Source organism: Achroia grisella, unplaced genomic scaffold, assembly GCF_030625045.1.
Source record: "Achroia grisella isolate CSIRO2021 unplaced genomic scaffold, CSIRO_AGI_Agris_v1 utg628, whole genome shotgun sequence".
Classification (NCBI taxonomy): domain Eukaryota; kingdom Metazoa; phylum Arthropoda; class Insecta; order Lepidoptera; family Pyralidae; genus Achroia; species Achroia grisella.
Genome location: NW_026712968.1, coordinates 751,814 through 777,073, shown reverse-complemented (window position 1 = coordinate 777,073; position 25,260 = coordinate 751,814). Strand labels below are relative to the sequence as shown.

At 35.3% G+C, this 25,260-nt stretch overlaps 2 protein-coding genes across 4 annotated transcripts; one reads left to right on the top strand and one right to left on the bottom strand.

Moving 5' to 3' along the window:
- Positions 1 to 22: 22 nt before the first annotated feature.
- LOC131849019 (uncharacterized) lies at positions 23 to 16,233 on the bottom strand. 2 transcript variants are annotated; one of them, XM_059198995.1, is made up of 10 exons: positions 16,170 to 16,233; positions 14,763 to 14,867; positions 14,016 to 14,183; positions 12,251 to 12,323; positions 10,991 to 11,106; positions 8,107 to 8,170; positions 7,264 to 7,392; positions 6,032 to 6,105; positions 4,797 to 4,851; positions 23 to 3,324 (listed from the first exon to the last, which is right to left on the bottom strand). In XM_059198995.1, exons 2-10 carry the CDS (start codon positions 14,861 to 14,863, stop codon positions 49 to 51), a joined length of 4,056 nt encoding a protein of 1,351 aa, XP_059054978.1. In that variant the 5' UTR covers positions 14,864 to 14,867; positions 16,170 to 16,233; the 3' UTR covers positions 23 to 48. The 2 variants fall into 2 exon arrangements, with proteins under 2 accessions (XP_059054978.1, XP_059054977.1); XM_059198994.1 differs by lacking the exon at positions 16,170 to 16,233 and adding an exon at positions 16,108 to 16,137.
- Positions 16,234 to 17,770: 1,537 nt separating this feature from the next.
- On the top strand, positions 17,771 to 25,130 carry LOC131849058 (uncharacterized). Of its 2 annotated transcripts, none has more exons than XM_059199046.1 (5): positions 17,771 to 17,916; positions 19,716 to 19,852; positions 21,877 to 22,038; positions 23,524 to 24,001; positions 24,760 to 25,130. In XM_059199046.1, exons 1-5 carry the CDS (start codon positions 17,859 to 17,861, stop codon positions 24,798 to 24,800), a joined length of 876 nt encoding a protein of 291 aa, XP_059055029.1. In that variant the 5' UTR covers positions 17,771 to 17,858; the 3' UTR covers positions 24,801 to 25,130. The 2 variants fall into 2 exon arrangements, with proteins under 2 accessions (XP_059055029.1, XP_059055028.1); XM_059199045.1 differs by having other exon boundaries at positions 21,865 to 22,038.
- The last annotated feature ends 130 nt before the right edge of the window (positions 25,131 to 25,260 follow it).

Sequence of the window (25,260 nt, the reverse complement as noted above, 5' to 3'; positions counted from 1 at the left end):
ATACACCTTTATAAACTACATCACTATGTCAAGTACATGATTTTTAGTTTAGAATAAGAATCTTAACTTCTCTCCTCCGATTGTAGAATCAAATGATTTCTGTTGTATTACAGAAAAAGATTGTCTGTCTACAATAACAGTGAATTTTCCATTATTTGGATAAGGGCATTCTGAATACACCTCCCACAGTTCCGTGTTCAAACCAGGATTTTTATCTTCAAGTAAATTGAATATTACGTTCAAATCCTCTTCCTCGTCAGGCAAAATATTCATTGGTATTTTTAGATTGATTTTACGGTTGCCAATATCTTCCGGAAGTTCCAGACTTCTTGGCGAATCCATCTCTATAATTACAGGATCTAATTCCGACTTATCTGTGGGTGAGTAGGCTTTTTTACAATTGTCTATGATTTTGATATTTACTGCTTTATCATCTATGCACTGACTATCTGTTCTATCTATTTTTAATTCTGAACGAGATTGGAAATCATGTTTAGATTCGTCAGCGCTTTCTTGTTGAGATTCTAATACTTCTTTCTCAGGTACGGTAGGTGTTTTGACATAGACTTTAGCCGACTCTTCAAGGCAAACCTTAGATTTTATCAAAGACTGTAAATGACCTAGCTTGAATTGCACAATGTTAGATCCTATATATTTATTGAAATTTGAACTAGTGATAACTTGAGCGGAAAGCTTGTCGATCTGTAAGACCACATCAAGCTTTGTTTTTGTGTGTACAGTACTGATGGTTCTCCAAAATTTCGTGCGTAATCTAGGGTTTTGCTTTTGCAGTATTTCTATCACTTCATCAGTATTCATCTTTGTCTTAACAACCATACTTATAATGCCAACAGCACCGCGAAATTCTGTGGACTTCAAATTAGTACGAAGTTTTGTATTCAAAGCATCTAAAGACTGCTCCAACCATTGCCTTGATTGCATATCATGACATATAATGAATATGACGCCGTCAAATAAATACATATCATGAAGTTTCGGAATGTCCGAATCAAATTCTAAGTTTAAAACAATGTTTTCAAGATTTTTCTTTATGGTATAGAATTGTACTTCATCAATTCTCGATTCTGGGTAATTTGAAGGGCCTATGTAAAGCTTTAGGTCGTCCGCAATTACATCCGAGTAGTGATTAGTTCTTATACGTGATAGAGGAGCGTTTGTAATATCCGGATCTATAGGGATGTACATTTTTCTCAATAACTCTTGTCTTTGATTATCAGTATCGAAATCGTCTTTAATTGATTCATCAAAACTAGTATCTCTCTTTTGTCTATCGATTATTCTGAAAGTTATTTTATGGCCCTCGAAGATTGGCTCAAAATCAGGTCTTTTGATGACTTCTAAAGATTCCGGATCGACGCCGAATTGACGCTTTTGCTTTCCAACAACATCCGAGTAGTATTTCCAACAATCTGGTTTCAACGCTGGATATAAGGTTTGTAGTTTCAGAAGAATCTCCAAGGATTCTATGTGAGCCTTTTCTTTAGGTATACGCATAACAATCCTCGTGTATCTAACTAAACTTTTCATATCCCTGAACGTAAGCTTCAACCCGGTGGAGTTGACGAATTTTGGCAGAATTTCTGATAAATAATCTTTAGTTTCTAAACTATCACAAATATATATCACTGCTCCGTTCGATAAATATACATCTTGAAACTTTGGAATTATTAAATTTGCAAATCTTAACTGTTTCATGTCTTTATGCATATATTCTTTAAATAAATGTTTTAATCTTCTAATGTGTGTACCTTCTAATTTATTCTGCGGGTATCCTTCTAAAGTCATAGCGACTTTTAACTCATTGTCTACGTGTAAATAATTTGTGCGTCTGTGATATGCCATTCCTCGATTACTGTCTATATTCAAATTACTGTTTTTGTCAAATAAATTATCATTGCTTTCATAAACGGAATCAGTTTTATCTGATACCTCAAGAGCTGAAGTGGAAACTTCATTTGCTTCCTGAATATCTTCATTGTTTTTATCGTTTTTTTCTGTTTCTTGGTCGCTATTGTAATTATTAGTTTCATCAGACCAAATAATCACTTCATCCTTTTCACTTATATATTTCACATCCTTTAATATATCCTCCTGTAATGAACTTTCAAGTTGTTTCTTAATAGCTGGTTTGTCTACTTCAATCTCAACTACCTCAACTTCTGTATCAGAATCTTCCGGTTCATTTTCATTATCATCTGCTTCCTCTCTATCGTCGTACTTTTGTACTGTAACACTAACTTCAGATAAAACTTTTGGTGTCGTTTCTTCAGATTTGAATTCTTCTAAGAGTTTAACTCTCGACGCTACGCTAGATAAATCTTCATCAGAATCGGACAATAAACACTCGTAGTAAATTTCTGCGTATCCAGTCATTTCAAAATCCATGTGATCATAGTCGATAACATTTTTAAAATTGGGACCGCGAATAATTTCGCCTGAAACCCTGTCTATCACAAACGACGTTATTTCAATGTTATCTACAAACTTTTGTGAATAAATCTTCCACATGTCCGTTTTTAAGGCGGGGTTGAAGTACTGTAACAGTTTAAACGTATCTTGAGCTGTAGCCGGCCAACAAGATCTCGGAATCTTCAGCACTGCTAAACACAACCTCTTTACTTTAGTTTTTAGCAAAATCAAATTATTGGACATACGTTCTTGCAGACCAGGGTTCACTCGCACCATCCAATTTCTAGTCTCAATATCCTTGCAAATACAGATTATAGCACCTCGGTTTAAGTAATAATCTAAGAATGTAGGCACCTTTTTAAGTAAACCAGCTTTTAATTGCATATCTATTACATCTGTTATGCACTTTTGGAATTGTTTCATTTGACGCAATCGCATTTTAGACTTAGGGTAACCGGCTAACGCTATAACAATTTTAAGATTATCTTCTACAATGTCCATATAATCAGAATTCCTCAGTTGTATTAATCTGTTGGTCTCGTCTATATTGTCTTCACTATCACTGTAGAAGTCCCCGCAGCTAATTTCGCTTTTCCTACCTTTGTCAGTGTCTAGTTTCCTGTTAACAGATCTTCTAGTAATAATATCGGTGAATTTACTATTCGATTTTTTACTATGTTCGTTTGTTTTAATACTATTAACAGTGGTTTTACTGTCAGTAATCTTGGAGTAACAGGACTTTTTACTCAATTCTGTATATTTGCTAGACTTATCTGTATCCTTCTGTTTGCTGTCTTCAGAGCAGAAGACGCAAGTGGAAGGGGTAGAAGTGCCTTCAGAAGTTTCATCCCACGTATTCTTGGCTCTGCGGGAGCAGATCGTATTTCTCTCGTTCTGCCAAAGAATGATCTCGTTGGATCAGATGGTATATTACTTCTAGGATTGCCAGGTTTCAGCCAAATGTATAAAACATTTCTTGAGGATTCCTTTGAAATGTAATGCATGCGTTCGGTTATTTTATAATTTGATTATGTAATTTTTATCTGGCAACCCTATGCCTTCTCTACAATAACCATGACTACGCTACGGGGCGAAGCAGTCAACCAGTTCACTCAGACGCTCCAGCCAAGCATGCATGCAATGGGATTAATATTGTGAGCAGCTCAATGTAGATAAATAAAGTACTGAATGATGATATAACCTATAATATAATAGTTTGGGATGAAAATACTTATTGTTTAATCAAAATAACGAAATTTTTACTTCATATTATTAAACAGATTAGTCAAGATATTACATTCCACGGTTTATTGGAATAAATATTAAATCTAACAAAAAATTATCGATACTTATACATATTCTGGAACTTTGAATAAAGTTACAACTTTTATTATGATCAAATTATTTTATCAAAATCTAGGCAAAGTTTTTTACTTCGCTGGGCGGTAGGTTTTGAGTATACTTAGTCCCATCAGGTAATAAGAATTAAGAGATATTTTAAATCTTCTTAGGGTAGAGTGTACACTTTTCAAAGGAAATTTTCTATTGATATGTTTAGTTATGATAAAGTGGATATGTGGGACCATGCAAGACATGGTTTAATTCGACCATTTCTTGCCAGTGTTGTAGGGTAGGGTGGTAAGGTTAAAAAATAATAAATAAATACATTTTCCTATGTAGCTAAATTGACAGTTTACCAGGGTCGACTTTGTACAAAGAAGTTCAGTAGAGTACCTCCGTTTCATATATTTATGCTAACAAGCAGTTTACTTAGTAAATTGTGTTTAGATTTAAGAATATACATGTGTATATGACTAACAAAAATGTCGTAGAATATAAGCTTCTGAGTTTGATTTCATAACTTTAGAAGGATTTAGCGTCTAATTTTACACTGACACAATTCTATATATATTTTTGGTATAATGAGAACTAGTGGCAGTTTTGCTAGAAATGTACTATCAGGTTGACCTTCTGGAAACCATGGTGGCCAACTGCTGGATTAGCTGTCACAGGCTGACTGAGGTAACTTGACACTCATCATATATTTACTGTACCTTCACTGGACCCGTATACCATTAATGCAGGCGGTGCACTATATAATTATCATTATTAAAAACGCTGTTAATGTTAAAAGGTGAAACGGTACGTTAAACCGTTACACCACTAACTTTTTACTGTACAGCTGATATACTCGAGATGTATTTTATTTAATAAATACATAATATATAACACACCCAATCAAGCATAATCATGATATCAAATGTCTGCATCGTGTTATGAATGTAATCAGAGAATCTTAAATAATTGGAAGTAAGGCTAAACCACTAGATCACCCAGCCGTGAATAAAATAAAACAATAAACTTACAGAATCTCCCGCGCCCGCGCTGTAACTGGTGTCTGCGTCACGAGGCTCCAAATTCCTGTGACAAGATATCATGATTACAGATTAAAACAGGACAAGACAGGGAGGGGATGTTGTTACGAATAAAATAAACTCCGGAAGGTACCCCTGTATCGATTTAACAAATTCATTCACCGTTTCAAAGGTACATTCAGAGTAACAGTATACTGTACATAATATACAGATTGTTCTAAAAGTCGATGACTAAACAACAGCAGGAGATGGAAAAGGTCATCGCAGCTATCAGAAAAATATAGCCATCCTGTGGTTATAAAAATTTAGGTATTAAAAAAAGCTAGTCAAAATTCTTTTTATTTTTCTGATAGCTGTAATGACATTCTATCTCTTGCTTCCGACTTATAGTCGTATTTTAGGACAGTCTGTATACAAAAATGTTACTTTCCTTATTTGAATTTTTGTTTTTATTATTTTCACTATTCTTTTTATAAATCTACATTTCCACTCACCATGCAACACGTCCAATGCGTCTTGTTAAAAAAAAACAAAGTTAATACTTATTAATAAACAAAAATATTAACTTTTTTTAACTACTCTAATGCTGTTGACCGCAGCTGGCCTTTATAGTTTCACCGGACGATAAGGAGCTAGTGCAGATGGCACTACAAACCAAAGGAAGGACTTATGGAGCGGCTGAAGGACAACTCTCGCCTGACGGATACGATTTCAGTCTGAGGGCACCGCTAAGGGTTCGAACCTCAGCTCAGGCCGTCGTAATTTCAATGCCCGTTTGAATTGGCGAATCGATCGGAGAGGACAATTACATTATGAGTTTTTTTGAGAATAAGGGATTTTTTTATTTATATTAATTTTTATTTAGTTCGAAATAGTTATTTTATTTTATTCTAATATTAAAAAAAGATACAGACTAAAAAGTAAAATAAACTATCATTCAGCTGCTCCATAAGTCCTTCTGACGTATGGAGCAGCTGAGGGCCAACTCCCTGACGAATGGGACATTAGTCTGAGGGCACCGCTAGGGGTTTCGAACCTCGGCTCAGGCCCTCGTAACTTCGATCCCCGTTTGAATTAAACGGGGGATCGATCGGAAGGGGTTGCACAGCTAGTTGTAATATATACATGGGACAGAACTCAAACGTTAGCGCGTTACAATTTTGCTACTAGCGCCATCTAGTAACACGTATTGGAAATAAAAAATAGTAATTTAAACAAATACGCACCTATCATTGACATTGCGTACAACAATCCTTCCGTCCGGCAAAATGCACCGGTTTGACGACGTATTCATATTAGCCTGAAACAATAATAAAAGAAACTACAATTACAAAAAGAACACTGCGTCCAATGTGCTAAATATAAAACAGTCTTAACGACGATAAAAGTATAACATTGTCGCCGCCGCTGCCAGGTAGCTTATATCTATTAAATTGATAAGATAAACGCAAGTAATTTTAATGCAGTTAGCATTAGCTAGTTCAGCAATAGAGTGATTCAAAAGGAAATTTTATATGTATAATACATGCGTGTTATCGTGTAGAACAAACCGAGAAATACAAAGATACAATTAAATTAGAAAAATAATCAACTAGCTTTTTTTAATAAGAATAAACATCTCAGGACAATTCACACAGCGAATCTAATTTGGCAGATGGCGAGTCTACCACTCTCGGATTATGTTTGTTACCGGTGTTTCCATCACCGTGAAGTTGATCAGAAATTAAATGGGATAATTGACATGACATGACATAAATAGATAGAGCGATTCAAAAGGAAGTTTTATATGTATAATACATGCGTGTTATAGTTCAAACATGCGATAGAAAATCAAAGATTTGTAATGCATCCGTGCCAAACCGAAACGTGTCGCTAGTATGAAATATGTATTAAACAGTGTGACAAATAAGTTAGGATTCTTTTATTAGACATATTTTTGTGACTATCTAACCCTTAGAACTTCATTTTCGTCAATGGTCTCGGTGGTCTAGCGGTTTAGCACATCAATTTACTTCTTATGATTATGGGTTCGATTCCGCGCACGATTGTTTGTATTGGTTTAGGTGTTTTCTATGTATATTATGTACTAGCTGTTCCCGCGACTTCGTCCGTGTGGAATTTAACTTTATTTTTCTAAAATAAAAGTAGCCTAAATTACTCCTTATTACATTAGCTACCTGCCAAAAAAGTCCCGTCGAAATTGATCCAGCCATTCGACAAACAGACGGACAAAAATGGTAAAAAATGTTATTTTGGTGTATATACCGTATTTATATTCATTAGCATGTAGTAAAAAACTGTTATTCAATATTACAAACAGATACTATAATTTTATTTATATGTATAGATGTATACACATATCAGATGTCTTTGTACCCATAATACAAGCTCTGCTTAGCTTGGGACTAGATAATGCTGTGTAAATTGCCCAAGGAATAATCGAGATGTATAAACTTACAGCTTTCTTCGACTGCTTAATGAGTAGCATCCTCTGTTTGCAGCGCACCTGCTTCTCCTGCAGCTCCAGCTGTTTCAACTTGATCTGTTCCAGTTCCAGATGTGTCTCTGGGTCCAGTATGTCCACATCCTGTTGAAGATAGGATTACATGTAAAAATTTTATAAAATCTTGACCAGAGGAAAACTGTCTGTCTGTTACTAAGTTTAGGCTTCACATAAAAACATGTAGTTAAACGTAAAATTTAGAAAATTACAGATTCTTACGACATTTTACTTTACAATATTACAACCACCATAATCGCAGGAAACTGAAGAACAGCGACTAGGTGGTAAATAAAATTATGGGCAAACATATGCTCCATCATTTTCTGTCTGTAGCTACACCCCTCCAATTTTCCTCTGCTATTTCTTTGATGGCCATTTGACCATCTCTTACTCTGACTACCTACTCGCCTTTTGTCTGCCTGACCTAGTCATTTTGTTAATTGGTGTCAGCCATTTATTTTTTTGTATTTATGCATCAGAGCTTTAATAAATAAATAGAAATCTTTACTAGCGGAGTCTATAACTTCAAACATCTGTAACTTTATTGTTGTAACCCAATTAGAATAAAACTAATAAAGTTTGAAGCCTACCTATATGTTGGTGAAATCCACATTCAAATTGGTTAAGTAATTTCTGAGATTGGAACATACAATAGTACAAACAATAATTCTAACAATCACTGATTTTGATATATTATTATAATAGTAATTTCTCATTTATCTTCAATACACATACAGATCAGAGACAATGTACATCTTTATTATTATACAGACAATAATAATCTAGAGGTGAACTCACAAATTCCTCGGCAGCAAGCACATCATCGTCCAAGTCATCACCATTTGCCAACTCCATTTGTTTTCTGTAACAATACAAATATCAATATACAGTACTTATATCCCAGCAGAATAAAAATATTGAGTCTGTCTCACCTATTAGAAATAGAAATAGAATAGAATAGTCATATTTCTTATTCTACCACTCAATCAGAACGCAGACTCATCACAAGAAGAAAGAGCAAGAAACTTGTGTGTTGCTATTGGACAGATTTTACCTAATGAAACTACTATAATTTAGCTGATACATCAGAATAGCAGCCTCAGTCAGAGTCTGCACCACTACCGTGAACATGGTATTATTTAAATACACTCAATACAAGCCCCTTTGAATAGTCATAGTTCTTCTTCTACCACTCATTCGGAACGCAGACTCATCACAAGAAGAAAGAGCAAGAAACTTGTGTGTTGCTATTGGACATATTTTTCTAATGAAACTACTATAATTTAGCTTATACATCAGAATAGCAGCATCAGTCAGAGTCTGCACCACTACCGTGAACATTGGTAGTAGAAGAATCACACATTAAAAAGCGATATTTACCGGTGTAACGTCACTATTCTAGTTTGCGACCTAAAATTATAAACATTTTTGTTTCTTAACATAGTTATTAACTCGAAACACTAAATATTAGCACTTGAAACCTCTTTTTGTATAAACGCCTTAAAACGATTTGTAATCAAAAAGAAATAGGAAACTTCTTTTCGATATATCAACAAAGTCTATTGTTTTTTATTAATTTTATAAAAATAGAGAGCAGATAGAAAGAAACACGAACTAAACCTTTAGTAACTAAAAGTACAGAAAACAACAACGTAATTTTCTAAAGTTTATGGTAGTTATTACAAGAATGAATACGTACAATATAAAATCAATGAATTTATACGACAGGTGTCTAGATAGCGTGAATATAAACAGTAAACTATATTATTTTAAAACTAGTAGCGTATTTCAATAGGAAATTTGTTATATATTCGTGTAAAGATCAAAATGAATTTAAAAATCTTTTATATACCTACCTACAATTTGAAAGTTCGTATTTTATGATTATTATAAAGAATACACGGTATCCTAAAAATCTTTTGAAAGTATATAAACATAAATAAAAGATATAATTACTTACTCAAATTGGTTCAAGGAAGAAAAGTACTTATTTAGCAATATTGAATCTTTGTTTTCCATTTTCAATATTTTACTTATTGATTAATTTATTTAAACTAAAGAAATAAGTTGAATGTCCGATTGAAAGCACAAATTAACACTTTTTGCAATAGAGATGACAGAATATTACTTATTATTTATGTTAATTATAAAAAAACTTTTCTAACAACACAACTTCACAACACACCGTTTACCGCCATTTGTAATTATATTCACTATATTTTTAACCAATGAGGACACCGGCAATACGAAAACGCACAAATGACCAATGGAATAAAATGGTAACTTATTTCTGTCAACGTATTGGTCGAATTTTTAACTTTATTTTTTTAGAACAAGGCAAGAAAACGACTGCATACAGCCAAAATAACATTAAAGCATAAAAAAGCGATACAATTTATTAAGAAAAATGAGATAATTTATAAATATATTTTTCGCGATGGTATAAAAACATTAGCATTGTAGTATTAGTTTCAAATGACAATAAAGTTTATTCTACAAAATAATAACAATGCCTGCATTCACATTTGAACTTGACCCCGAGTCTCGAAACGCCCGTTCGCAAAACTGGCGGGAATATAAATATACATACACAAACAATCACTGTGGTGTATTATAACAAGGAATTAATTATGCCATATAATTCTATACTTTAATACAGCATGTCGAACTTGGTTCATAACAAAGTTGTTTTTTTAATGAGTTGTTTAATTTACTTTCTCGATTATCTCCAAGTATACGTATTATATATACTACTAGCTGTACCCGCGACTTTGTCCGCGTGAAATTTAACTTTATTTTTCTAAAATAAAAGTAGCCTAAGTAATAGGGGTACTATTACATTAGAAACAAGTCCCGTCAAAATCGGTCCAGCCATTTCAGAGATTAGCCAGAACAAGCAGACAGACAGACAAAAATTGTAAAAAATGTTATTTTGGTGTATGTACCATATTTATATTCATATGCATGTAGTAAAAAACGGTTATTTCAATATTACAAACAGACACTCCAATTTTATTTATATGTATAGATATATTCTTCGACAATTTTCCACTGACTTAATCTTGGCCTATCTATATTTAGAACTGCGTACGTCCTATATATACTAGAATCTGCACTGGCAGGCTCCTACCAGACATGTGAGGGCTGGGAGAGAAACACGATCCGTGAAACTGAGTGTTGAGGTACGTCGGCAAGGGCTCCTTAAACCTACACCCGGGTCACAAGTCCCGGGAACTGGGCGGAGTTTCCCTCTCAGCCACACGATGAAAAGCAAACGACCCGGCACCCACATTATGAATTTATGGCATGCTAACAAGTAGGGGGAAAGGTAATGTGGATTAAAACACCATTGCTAACAATTTACTATGTCAGGTTGACCTCCACGCGGATCCCCCTGGAAATATGCTAAATTCCTGGTGAATTTGTCACGATGAGCTAACTGACCTGACCTCATCCATAAATAAAACTCTAGATCCTCTAATGTAAATTTTGTTTCCACAATATTTTTTTTTCACCACATTAGCGCTTTTCAAATTGTTTCTGGCAAATGCACCAAAACGTGCCAAACCATCAAAAATAAGAAAAAAATGCACACTTCTTAATTCCCTCTTTCCATTATCACACACCCAAAAAATTCTAACAAGTTCGTCTCTCAAGTTGATGTACAAAAAAAATTCCATACCTCATATTTCTAGGTCTGCTGTCGATGCTACTGGTGTCATCCCTGATGCTGGTCCTCGTAGACGGACCCTCGCGATCATGCCTCTCTCTCGGTTGATCCCTTCCAGTCTTTTTGGGCTGATAGAGAAATATCTGCTTTACACAGTATAAAACAAAATCGCCGCGGTTGTCTGTTCGCTTGTACAACGGATTTGAATACAGTTTTCATCAATAGATAGAGTGATGATTCAAGAAGAAAGTTTATATGTATAATATATGCGTGTTATAGTAAAACTAAATTAACATCCCATATTCATAAAAACTCGTACTATAATTGCCCTCCCTTATCGATCCGCCAATTCAAACGGGCCTCGAATTTACGACCGACTGACCCAAAGTTCGAAACCTTAGCGGGGCCCTGAGACTAAAGTCGTATCCGTCAGATGCGAGTTGCCCTTGAGCCCCTCCATAAGTCCTACCTTAGGGTTGGAGTGCCATCTGCACTCGCCCCCTCGTCCGGCGAAGCTGTAAAGGCCAGCTGCGGCCAACAGCATTAGAGTAGTTTCTCAAAACATACTACACTATTTTTAAAAAACAAATTTAATAAAGCTACTATCTGTATAATGCTATCAGTTGTTTAGTCGCAAAAAGATAACCAACGCACATATATACTTTCGTAATAACGTCCTCGGCCTCGATGGTCTAGCTGTTTAGCACACAGCTTTACTTCCGATAGTCGCGGGTTCGATTCCTCGCACGGTGCACACATTTGTATTAATGAGTATGATTGTATCGGTCTGGGTGTTTACTATGTATATTATGCATGTATTAGAAAAAATATCTAAGCATTTATATCAGTTGTCTAGTGCCCATAACACAAGCTGCTTACCGTGAGACTAGATAGCGCTGTATTAATTGTCCAGAATTATTTATGAGTTGTTTAATCTACTTTCTCGATTATCTCTAACTTATATTTATCTATCGATATTTTTTTTTGTAAATACATACATATTATACATAGTGTTTTCTATGTATAATATGTATGTATTTACAAAAAAAAATCTATGTATATATGTAACAGTTATCTAATACCCATAACACAAGCTTTAGCTAGCTTAACTTGGGTCTAGATGGCGCTGTGTGAATTGTCCTGAGATTATTATTATTATTTACATCAATTGTCTAGTACCTATAACACAAGCTGCTTACCGTGAAACTAGATGGCGCTGTGTTAATTGTCTAGAGTTATTTATTGTTATTAATGATATTAGTATTAGTTTACCTTATGTGCTATGAATACATTTAATTTCAATGGTTCAGTTCTGTTCAGTTTTGTCATGGCCAACTTCGCTTCCCTGAAACAAATAATTCCCTGTTCTTATATTTATTTCTCTATCCACCTAAAGGTAGTCTAGAAAGAGATTGTTTAGCGATAGGACCGCCTTTTGTATCAATGTATATTTTCTATTTTTTTTTTTCTGTAATTGGTGCAGTAAGAGAACAAAAATATATAAAAAAAAAATTGCATATAAGATCAGATACTCACGTTACGACTAATATACTCTTATTTTGTTACTCAACAGTATATTGTGTATTTAATATATTGACTATAAATTAGTGCTAGTAGGTAGTTTATGTGCACACATTTCAACTTAAAAAAAGTTACGATTATTTAAAAGAGCAACACGCAAGTTTCTTGCTTGTTCTTCTTGTGATGATACAGCTTTCCGAATGAGCGGTAAATTAAGAAGATAACTGATTGTTTGGGAAATTACTCTGCTACCAAAATGTTAGGGAAACGTCAGTCATTTACCTTTATGGTTCTGCGGATTTCTTGGGCTTCAGGGTCTCGAAGGTATCTTCGCTAGCTTTCCAGTTTCACATTAGGTTTCACAGTAGGTTTCACAGTTCTAATTTATTTTAATTCACAACACAATGCGCGCGCGTCATGGCCGCCGTACAGTCCGTTTGTTACTAGTTAAGGGAGGGGAAGGAAAGACGCGGGAACAGAAAACTAACGGACTCTAATATAATAATCTGTGCTTACGATGGTATAGGGTAGATTTTGAACACTGATTCTATTCTAAAGACAGACACAGTTACAATCTGAGTATGCTTTGGTCAAGTCTTGTACGAAAATATTGGCTACCAGCTGTGCCCGCGGTTTCACCCGCGTCAAATTTATAGCCTATATGTTATTCTGACGTATTTTGATGAAACTTTACAGTAACATAGCTATAACTAAAACCCGTTGAGTAGTTTTTGCGTGAAAGAATAGCAAACATCTATCCATACTCACAAACTTTCGCGTTTATAATATTAACTAGCGGTGCCCGCGACTTCGTCTGCGTGTTACAGTGACCTTGACCAAATACAGAAAAAATATTTAATAATCTAACCCAAAAAAGGCAAAGAACACCTCGTTATAGTTTCAAAAAATTACTATTTTCTATATAAAGTTTCGTCCCCTATGTTTTACCCCCTTAGAAGTAACAATTTTATAAACTTAGTCATATTTATATCTATTTAATGAACAACCTAAGTAGACTAGTACAACGTTCTTCGTATACAGTATAATAATGGGTATAGGCTGTTGTTGGGGCTCCCTCGGTTCTGTAGCGCATCAGAGATGTTTGCAGCAGCAAATGGATTTCAAGCCATAATGCGTAAAAAAGCTGCATCACTGATGTCAAGAATTCGGGGGAGAACAAGCAGCATCCTAGCAACTGTTGCGAGTATACCTGATTATCCGCTCCAGAGGCACTGGATATTGTTGCATTGTGGACCCAGTGCTTCTGGACGTGGACACAGATATATGTTTAAATATATCTGTATCTGTATATTATAAGCTACTGACATAGTTTTATAAGTTTTTACTAACACAATATGGATGTAGTCCGAATTAAAATAAATATAATATCATATAGGTTCCGAAATACAATTGCTGGAAGGTGATTCCACAATGCGATTGTGATTGTGCCTAGTTTGCCTAGGTCTTAGCCTCTAGTACAAGGAGTTAACAGTGAAAATGAAGGAAGAGTACTCACCCTGGTGTCTCAAATTTGACTAGACCATACTTCTTCTGTGGATCCTTGCTGAGGTACACCTCGACTAGAGTGCCATACTTGGAGAATGCCATGCGGAGACCATCGGTGCTCAGCATTTTTGGTATATTTGTTATGTACAACCTACAGTGATCCAGTTCTACAGCTCCGCTGTGATAAAACAAGAAATATTAAAATATTCCATCCATTCCCACTCACAAAATTCAGCATTTATAATATCTTCATCATTGCCATTATCGGATTATTTGTGGTCGGTGCAGTATAGGAGGAGCATGGCTGGCTACGTTAGTAGCCTGGCTCTACACGCACAACGGCCCGAATGAGAGGCCAATTGCGGAAAATGGAGTCCAACCTACACTACACACTACACTCGGTGCAGTATATCATACTCTTCAAGATATTAATAACGAACTGGACCAGTGGGTGCCAGGTCCATCATGTGGCAGAGAAATATGTTTAAGTATTATAATGCATCATGTGAGAAATAAAATTTAAAATATTTTGCTTTATATATCTTTTTTTGACATTTCTCATTTATATTAGTGCACTGCCAACAATATCTCTGCGCCACTCATGGTTGACTGGTAGATAACGCCGGTGGTGATAAGTCCGCCATATGTACACATTGTTTTTGTGCATTAAAGTTAAAAATAAAAAAATAAAATCTATGACCATTGGAAGTAAGGCAGCATGCTAAACTGCTAGATCATGGACATTGTCAGCACTTACTTAACATCTTCATCAGCATACTGGGCATCATACATGGTGCTGTTGTATTCTTCGTTCATCTGCTCCCACTGTGATTGGTGATTCCAACCACGAGCTGTCATTGTCCTGGTGACAAATAGTTAAGGTGTTTTTTATGTATGACTAGCTGTACCTGCGACTTTGTTTGTGTGGAATTTAACTTAATTTTTCTAAAACAAAAGTAGCCTAAGTTACTCCTTATTACATCAGTTACCTGCCAATAGAAGGCCAGTCAAAATCGGTCCAGCCATTTCAGAGATTAGCCAGAACAAACAGACAGACAGACAAAAATTGTAAACAAAATTTATTTTGGCATATGTACCATATTTATATTCATATGCATGTAGTAAAAAACACTTATTTCAATATCACAAACAGACACTACAATTTTATTTCTATGTATAGATATTGGAATGGTGCACCCGCCTATGCAAACGGTTTATGCTGGCGTGACACCAGTGGAGAATGATAAGATGAGCATGAGATCAGGTCAGTTAGCTCATCGTGACAAATTCAACAAGAATTTATCACAATGGTTTCCAGAGGGAACCGCATGGAGGTCAACCTGACATGGTACGTTGCTGGCAATAAGATCATCAGTTCACATTACTAAAACCCCCCGTTCCCCAAAATAGTTAAGGTGTTAGTACATTACTAGACTTGTACTATGGTTGATATGATGTTATATGAAGTCTATTCCTTGCATTAAGCCTCTCATATTGAAAGTTAAATGCAAAGAATATAATAAATTTAACTGAGAAAGTAAAAATAGTAAATAAACAAATAACCCTTGCCTATTGACACAGTACCATATAGACCAACAGTAAACAGAGCTTATGTTATGGGTACTAGACAACTGTTGTAAATCCTTAGATATTTTTTTATTGTAAATATACAATATACCTACATACAAAACACCCATACGGATACAAACAATCATACTCTTGAAAACAAATCTTGTACCGTGCGAGGAATCGAATCCGCGGCCATCGGAAGTAAAGTGGTGTGCTAAAGCGCTGTACAGACAGACCTGTCCAAATATTATCGTACCATCCTCCAACGGTCAGTGCATACCGTTAGCGCAGGCAGGTACAAAAATACAGTCATTAAAAAAAACAATCGAATCATGTAGCATATTGAAATCATTTAATTAATGATCACCATACAGAACTTGAACTGTATCATTATCTAAAAAGATCAAAATTAGACAAAGAAGAAATAAAATAAATATACAAATATTCAGAACATTTTGAAAAATGTATCGTTATACACCACGTGATAAACAATAGATGCAGGTATTGAAAGATAATTTTAAAAAATAACATACTTATGATTACAATAAGAATAAACCGGTACAATTTGCTATTATATATAAAGAAATATACTTACAAAGACAACGATTTAGCGTTGAAAAACAACGAAAAACCGGGAGATACAAAATACTGACAGACAATGAAATTCTTTGAATGAAATAAAACAGATTTGACAATGACAACCTTAATTTGACAGTTGTAATATGCCTACATAGATGGCGCCAAAATACTAAGTGATATCCTAAAAAAAAATATATAAAATATTACGAAGACAATGGCTGTATGGGCTGAGTCCTGTTTGCCTTTCCCTAAAAAGGGAAAAACAGAACCAAAAAAAAAAAAAAGTGATATCCTATTTTAATACTATAAACGCGAAAGTTCGTGAGTATGGTTGGATGTTTGTTACTCTATCACGCAAAAACTACTGAACGGATTTTGAAACTTTAAAGTAATATAGCTTAAACCTCAGAATAACATATAGGCTATGAATGTAAAATTCACGGCACATTAGTAATAAATAACAATCTCCCTGGACAATTCACACAATGCCATCTAGTCCCAAGCTAAGCAGAGTTTGTTATATGAATACATAGATAATTTTAAATATACGTTGAATATACCCAGACCGATACAAACAATAATACTCATAAGTAGGGGGGGAAGGGGATTGTTAGTAATGTGGATTGATAACCCCATTGCTAGCAATGTACCATGTCAGGTCGACCTCCACGCGGTTCCCCCTGGAAACCATCATGTTAAATTCCTGGTGAATTTGCACGATGGGCTAACTGACCTGACCTCATGTTCATCTTATCATCCTCCACTGGTGCCCCGCCAGCGTAAACCGTTAGCGCAGGCGGGTGCACCATTCCATTATCAACCCTCAAAAAAAAAAATACTTATAAGTACAGCCCCGGATATCCATTGTTTTTGAGGCAGAGCAAAAACTATCCGCACCCTAATAACCCTCCGCCCTTCTCCTACGCCCAACAATATACATATTAACATACAATTTGTCCAATTACTATTACTGTTAATTATTCTGGCTTTTATAACAGTTACATTTTCATTTTACACAAACAATTTACGTGACGTCCGTCTGTCAGTGATAGTTATTAAAGTTGCGTCAAAAATGGCGAGCTGTGTATTCATCTGACAAATTCTAATTTGGCGCCCCCAGAACTTGCCGCCCGGGACATGGGCCCCGTGTTGCTCTTTCCTAGATCCGGAGTTGCAGGAGTACAAATGTTTGTACCGTGAGAGAAATCGAACTCGCGACCATTGGGAGTAGAGCAGTGTGCTGAACAGCTACACCACCGAGGTCATCTAAATCAATGTCTATTACGTACCAATCTTCAATCATACGTACTTTCAAATGAAACAATAAATTAAGTTGTTATAAGTAATGCATTTATTTGGAAAAATTATAATTAAATTAATTAATTTTGTAAGTAACAATAGTATGTTAAGATGTTGTTAGTAAAGCTAACAAAGCTTATTTTAAATCATTTAAATAAAGCTTTTTTTTGGTTCGCAAAAACCTTCTGAGGAGAAAGGCAAAAGGACTCCGCCTATACAGTTTATATTGTGATTGACAGTCGAAGAATCGTAAAATGACTGACGGTAATGACAAATAACAACTTACTTGAATAGACACTACAAGACAAGATCTGTCAAAAGTGATTTAACCTATTGAAGTTTCTGATAAGAATACTCAAATATTATTATTAAAAATCCACAAAAACCAACTTTATAAATATGAAGAATGGACGATAATGCAAAGAACACATCGTCATATCACTTGGACCAAGAAATACTCGATGGTATGGTACCTTAGCCCTATTAAAAAAAGTTAGTAATTCGAGTCCTAGGTTCTGAGAAGCGATGCAACAGGTATTTTGTAATATGACGTAGATTTGTTTCCTGGCGTTACATACACGGTATTTTCCTTTTTAATAAAAAAATTGTTTGTTGCATTATGGTATCGTATTTTGAATATTTTTTTTCTTTTTTACAAACAATTATGCAGGAATTAATATATTGTAATCACTATTGAAAATTGTAAGGGATAGATACAGGACTTTTAAAGTTTTTAGATATCAATTTAGTTTTGGTTTCTTATTTTATAATATTTATGTCAATTAAAAATTAATTAATAATTAATTTGTTTTTAATAATATGGGTTTGTTATTAAATAAATAATGACCATAAATACAAACAAATACTTTATTGTTTATGGGCTAATAAAAATGTTACAGAACACTTTTTGCTTGGCAGGTAATGTTTATTTACTTTTTTTGCATGCAGGCTGAACTCTTTGTACAATATTTATATAGTCTGTTCAAAGAATTCAGTTTTTTTTTATATATTCTTACAAAGTTACTTTAAATAAATAAATAATAAAAAAATAATAATCATAAATCTATATTTTTTTTAATTTTCATAATATTATTATCTTGTACTAAGACTGCCTTCTTTTGAGCATTCTCTTGCAGTGTTCTTTTAATAGGTTTTTTAAGAATTAATATAGATTTTTTTTTTACTACATATGTATGTACTCACATCTATATATAATTGTAACTGTAATCTCACTTGTTTGAATCTATTCTAAACTAGCTGTATTTGCGACTTTGTCTGCATGGAATTTAACTTTATTTTTTTAAAATAAAAGTAGCCTAAGTTACTCCTTATTACATCAGCTACCTGGCAATAAAAGTCCCGTCAAAATCGGTCCAGCCATTTCCGAGATTACCTGGAACAAACAGACAGACAAAAATTGCAAAAAATTGTTAGTTTGGTGTATATACCATATATACATATGCACATAGTAAAAAATGGTTATTTCAATATTACAAACAGACACTCCAATTTTATTTATATTATATTTTTATTACGACTCACACATTCATTTGATCTTGCAATCGGCTCACCAAGCCTTTAACAGATTTCTTGTGGATAATATAAATACTTAGATTTTTTTGTAAATACATACACAATATACATAGAAAACACCCAGACCGGATACGAAGAATCGAACTTGTGACCATAGAAAATAAAGCGGTGTCATAAACTGCTAGACAACTGAGGCCTAAATTTATATGTTGAGTGTATATTTGCTGACCATATTAACGAATAAAACTTCTTTTATTGATGATATGCTAATGGTATACGCTGGTACACCAGTGGAGGATGATAAGACGAGCATGAGGTCAGGTCATGACCTCATGCTCGTTAGCACATTGTGACGAATTCATCAAGAATTTATCATGATCACGAATTTATCATGGTTCCTTATAGAAACCAGAAGGAACCGTGTGGAGGTCAACCTGACATGGTTCATTGCTAATAAGAAGCTCTATAGTCTACATTGCTAACAGTTCCTTTCCCCCCTAAAAAATAAGGTTTAATTACCTGTTAACAATTTATTTATTTTCTACTAGCTGCGCCCGCGGTTTCACCTGCAAGAAATATATAGCCTATATGTTAGTCTCAGATATGTATGCTATATTACTGTAAATTTTTATCAAAATACATTTTTGCATGAAATGGTAACAAATATCCATCCAAACTCGCAATCTTTCGCGTTTATAATATTAATAAGATGGTATAAAAAAAATTACAGCACGAGGAATCGACATGACAGTGGAAGAAGTGGCTGGTCTACCAACTACCAAGTATTCAGAACGCGTCCAATCATTGAAACTCAAGGATGAAGATCTTGCATTCCTGAAGGGATTACGTAGAAGAATTAAAAATAGGGTGAGTTCTCTATCTTTTTTTATTAATGGGCAGTCTTCAGCAGCTTTATAATCTGTGGTTCGATTATAGAGTGAGAAATGGCAGTAAAATTACAATGGTATGCCATGTTAGTCCTCCGAAATGACGCATGAGTAGAATCACGTGTGCTGACGAGATAATTTCTTTTTTTCTACAACAAAACAAATGTATATATATCATCACGTTATAACACAAGTATACGACACCGTCCTCGCAGGCGAGGACGACGACCTCAACCACACCATCCTGCGCAATCAACCGAACGCTTACAGTTGCCCATCTAATCCATCCCCGTCCAATTCATAAGGGGATCGAAATTATGAAGGTTTGACCCGAGGTTCGAATCCCTAGCGGTGCCCTCAGATTAAAGAGATTAAGTCGTATCCGTCAGGCGGGAGTTGACCTTCAGCCGCTCCATAAGTCCTCCCGCTGGTTTGGAGTGCCATCATTCGTTTTATGGCAATTGCGTAAGGTTTTACAATAAAATACCAGAGTGTTATAAATCTGCCAGAAAAAAGATTTAAATGTCAAATAAAACAGTTATATAAAAATGAAGAATTAACGATATATATTTTTATAAAAAACTTTAAATCTTAGCACTTATTATCTGATTACACCCAGAGTGCGTAGCGATTTCGATTATAAACAATATACTGTAATTATTTATATAAAAAAAAAAACATCTATTAAAAAGAGCAACACACAAGTTTCTTGCTCATTCTTCTTGTGATGAATCTGCATTCCGAATGAGTCGAATCAAAATATGACTATTCAAAAGTGCTTGTAATGAGTTTATTTGAATAAAGATTATTTCTATTTCTATTTCTATTTCATCAAATGTAAGCCACCCTGTGTTATGAGTACTGTCAAATATATATATTTAGATATATATATATATATTAGAAAACATTTATTACAAATAATTTAAAATAACATGATTATTCGAACCCGCGACCAATGATAAGTTACGGTGTTCTACACACACAACTGTCAAATATATACATTTATTTGTAATGAGTCTGCGTTCCGAATGAGTGGTAGAATAAAAAATATGACCATCCAAAAGTGCTTGTATTGAGTTTATTTGAATAAAGATTATTTCTATTCTATTCTAATGTATATTTAAAATGGTTTTATGACTGTCTTCGAACGATCTAAATATAATTTTAACCGTAAAAGTTATTTAGTCAAGCGTGAACTGTATGCGGTCAGCTGTCTGTCGACCGACCGTAACTTGAGATACGAGACAGCTCTGGTTTTACATTCCCACGCAACTGTAGTGTTTTTATTGTACTGTTATGACTACTTTGACCATGTAGGTTAAATGGTACATGCTATCGGGTTCTCAATACAGTTAAACAGGGGATTTTCATTTAATGTTAGACATTCGTGTTGGTAATTAGATGTAAATATTGTGTTAATTAAATAAATAAATAAATAAATAGACACCTATATAAGTATAAAATGTATAAAAACTTGCTTTAAAAAGAGGAAATTCAGTTGAGTTCCTGCCAGTTCTTCTCAATTGAATCTATATACTGAACTGGACAGTAGGGAAAAAATATTAATACAAAAAACTCGACGTTCATAAGCGGCTAAAATGTCCTACATGAATAATGGAATGGTGCACCCGCCAGCCCGAACGGTTTACGCTGGCGCCCCACCATTGGATGATGATAAGATGAGCATGAGGTCAGGTCAGTTAGCCCATCGTGACAAATTTACCAGGAATTTATCACGATGGTTTCCAGGTGGCGCCGCGTGGATGTCGACTTGACATGGTACATTACAAACAATATAATCACATAACTCCCTTTTCCTATATTACTTCGCCTATGTTTTAAGCAGTAACTTATATTACTTTTATGTTAGACATTTTATTTATTTTTATAAAACAAATTCTATCCAGACGAAGTCGGAGGGTAACCGCTAGTTATAGCAAAATAAAATGTATATACATGTCTATATGTATGTATTATTGTTAAATTTACCAGTTGGCGTCACAGAACAGCCGGCGGCGCAGTATGGAGCACCTACGGCGGTTGACACGGGAGCTGCGAGCGGTGAGGGCCTGCAGGGACGACGCGCTGGAGGAGAGACGGGCTCTCGTGCTGCAGAGAGACGAGGCTAGGGACCGGTGTCAGAGGCTGAGGCAGTATGTCGCTAAGGTTGGTCCATTTTGTATTTATACTGAGAATGCATTCTCGGCGGTGCCTGAGAATATCTTTGCCTTTTTCCCTGTTTAAAAAAATATGGAACTTGTGAGACGGTTGATGTGGGAGACTGTCCAGATGACGCCCTGGAGCAGAGACGGGTTCTTGTGCTGCAGAGAGATGAGGCTAGGGACTGTTGTCAGAGGCTGAGGCAGTATGTCGCTAAGGTTGGTTCATTTTGTATTTATACTGAGAATGCATTTGAATTCTCGGGGACTTTCCCTATTTAAAAAAGTAATTCAAGTACGGTCTTGGCTCTCTGGAGGAGAGACGGGTTCTTGAGCTGTAGAGAGATGAGGCTAAGGACTGTTGTCAGAGGCTGAGGCAGTATGGTTGGTTCATTTTGTAGTTATACTGAGAATGCGTTTGTAGTCTCGGGGGTCCCCGAGAATATCTTTGTCTATGGGCTTCCATTGTAAAATATTCTAGGGATCCTCTCTGTTTAATAAGTAATAAAAGTACAGGCTTGACGCCCAGGAAGAGAGATGAGGTCTCGTGCTGCAGAGAGACGAAGCTAGGGATCGGTGTCAGAGGCTGTACAGTATGTTGTTAAGGTTGGTTCATTTTGTATTTATATTGAGAATGTCTCTTGTTGAAAGATATTCCTGGGAGCTCTGAGCATATCTTTACCTTTTCCCATGCTTAAAAAAATAATAAAATTAAAGTACTATGTTGCCAATGTTGGTCCATTTTGTAATTTCAATCTAGAATTCTCTAAACCTTCAGATGCAGAGAGTAGTGTAGATTTTGGTGAGCTATTCTTTCCCGTATCAGCAGATATTGTATCTCTTTTATGATCAGATTTCGGGGCTGTGTATGATCCAGCATAGGGAGACGGTATAGGATATTTGTGCACCTTTGGTCCTGAGAACTGATTTACCATGGTCTATGGACTCCTAGGGAAAAATATCCCGAGGTACCTTGAACTTAGACTTTTTCCCTGTTTAAAAAATTATGGTGTCAGTTTAAATGAATTAAAAAGAGAAGCATTTTTCGAATGTTACTTCAGCTAATGTTGACGAATTTAAAAACATATTTTATGAGAATTTAATACTAAATACCTCCAACTTTTTTTTATATGAAGACCGAAAGTTTGCAAATTGTGTTACCTCGTCACAATTTTATAATGGACGGCCTCGGTGGTCTAGTGATTTGGCACACCGATTTACTCCTGATGTCCAGAGTACGATTTCTCCCACGGTATATAATTTTTTTCATTTTCATAAATAAAATGTTCATAAATTTCATGTGTATTACTGTTTGTATCAGTCTGAGTGTTTTTCATGTTAATATATACAAAAAGTATGTATTTACAAAAAAAAAAATCAAAGTACTTATGTCTAGTACCCATAACTCAAGTTCTGCTTACAGTGGAACTAGATGGCGCTGTTAATTGTCCGGGGTTTATATTTATAAAATGAGTAAATATTTCCTTTTCAGATATTAAAAGAACGCCGGGATCCAACAGAAATTCCTACCATAGACACAAACGCCTTATCATCACAGCCGCCCGAATCTCCGCCAGAGCCGCCCAAAAAGAAACGCATAGCTGTAACAGAAACAAAAACTCCCTTCCTCTCAGAATGTTTCAACAAGATAGAAAGAGACAAGAACATATTCGAATGCCGCATAGACAAACTGGTGCAGCAAAGCGTGAACCATATATACAAAACAGAGAAGAAAGTTTACGCGAAAACTGTTTTTATCACAAACGAGAAATACAGCTCGAACGTCAAGTCTATGGTTTTGACAGATAACATAGGGGAGGATTTGAAGGCGTTTGGGGAGTTGAAGGGGATGCTGGAGTATGAGAATGGGGAAGTTTTGAATTTGTGCGTGAAGGAGGGTAGGAGAAAAAGTCATGGGAGGAAGCAGTCGGCGCCTAGACGGATCGCGTACTGTTGCAGCGATAGTAATGGTGAGTTTCTTATGATGATGATTAGGGGCGGATCTGACTACGGGCTTTTTGGGCTGCAGCCTAGGGCCCCGTTGATACAAAGGGCTCCCAGCCCCCATTGAGGCATATTTTGGATAGGCAATATTTTGATTAAAAATAAAACTAAAATATTAAAAACCTATCATAAGGCTGATAACCCTGAGAACAATTAACCCAGTGATTCCCAAAGTGGTCTATATCGACTCCCAGGGGCCTATGACAAACTGCAAGGGGTCTACGACAGTGGTCATTTTGTTGTTTTTAACACTAAACTTACTACAGTTAGAAATTTACAAAAAATCAATACCAGGTAAGAATGGGGGGTCTACCCAATACTGAAAAATATAGCAAGGGGTCTACTACACAAAAAAGTTTGGGAACCTCTGAATTAACCCATATCGAACGGAATGGAGAATTCTCCATCGCTTGTTTTTGGTCGGTGTATTTTTTTAGTTGAGTAATATAATTAGATAGGCCTCTAAGTACGTTTAGCCCAGGGCCCCATAAATTCGCGATCCGCCCCTGATGATCATGGTATGGTGCACCTACCTGCGCTAACTGTATACATGAGTTGGAAACCAGTGGACAGACTCCAGGATGATAAGATAAGATGAAGTCAGGTTCATTAGCCTCCGGCCAGCCTCGGTGGCCGGCGGTTTAGTATACCACATTACTTCCGATGGTCGCAGATTCGAGAGAGATTTTTTTGAGACAAACTTAATAAAAATTATCTTTTACAGATGGCGTCCTGGATTTGAAAATAAAAAAAGACAGTCAGTGACGTTCGATAGGGCGAGTAATAATTGTTTACCAGACCAAATAATAACATAGTATGTATACAATTTGTAGCTCTTAAGGATATATAACGGTCATATATATAGATATATAAATACTGGGCACGTTTGTATTAGTACAGTTAAACAGGTTTTAATATGAATAATTTTATGGTAAATAATTTATTTACCTCCCGACTTATCGACTAGGTTGCTCAATAAGTCTATTGATATTTCGTTGGATAATCTAATGATTTAGTTGAACAAACTGCCGGCACCTATCAACATTGTCATCGCAGCTACCCCAGTCAGTTCGTGACCACGGCTAGTGCAAACTAGTTGAAATATCGAGAAAGGTAAATACCTTTATTTACCATTGAATTATTCGTGTTAAAACCTGTGTAACTGTATAAATAATACGTTTGTATCGTTCGGTAAAAACTATTTTACTGGAGGTACACGAACACG

Coding starts and splice junctions, on each gene's coding strand:
- LOC131849019 (XM_059198995.1), bottom strand. CDS start 14,863: ATGACAGCTCGTGGTTGGAATCACCAATCACAGTGGGAGCAGATGAAC. Junction 8,171..10,990: donor AGCAGACCTAGAAATATGAG/GTATGGAATTTT, acceptor GTATTGTTACAG/AAAACAAATGGAGTTGGCAA. Junction 3,325..4,796: donor GCGCGGGCGCGGGAGATTCT/GTAAGTTTATTG, acceptor ATTCTTTGGCAG/AACGAGAGAAATACGATCTG.
- LOC131849058 (XM_059199045.1), top strand. CDS start 17,859: ATGGACGATAATGCAAAGAACACATCGTCATATCACTTGGACCAAGAA. Junction 22,039..23,523: donor TGAGGCAGTATGTCGCTAAG/GTTGGTCCATTT, acceptor TTTCCTTTTCAG/ATATTAAAAGAACGCCGGGA. Junction 24,002..24,759: donor CTGTTGCAGCGATAGTAATG/GTGAGTTTCTTA, acceptor TATCTTTTACAG/ATGGCGTCCTGGATTTGAAA.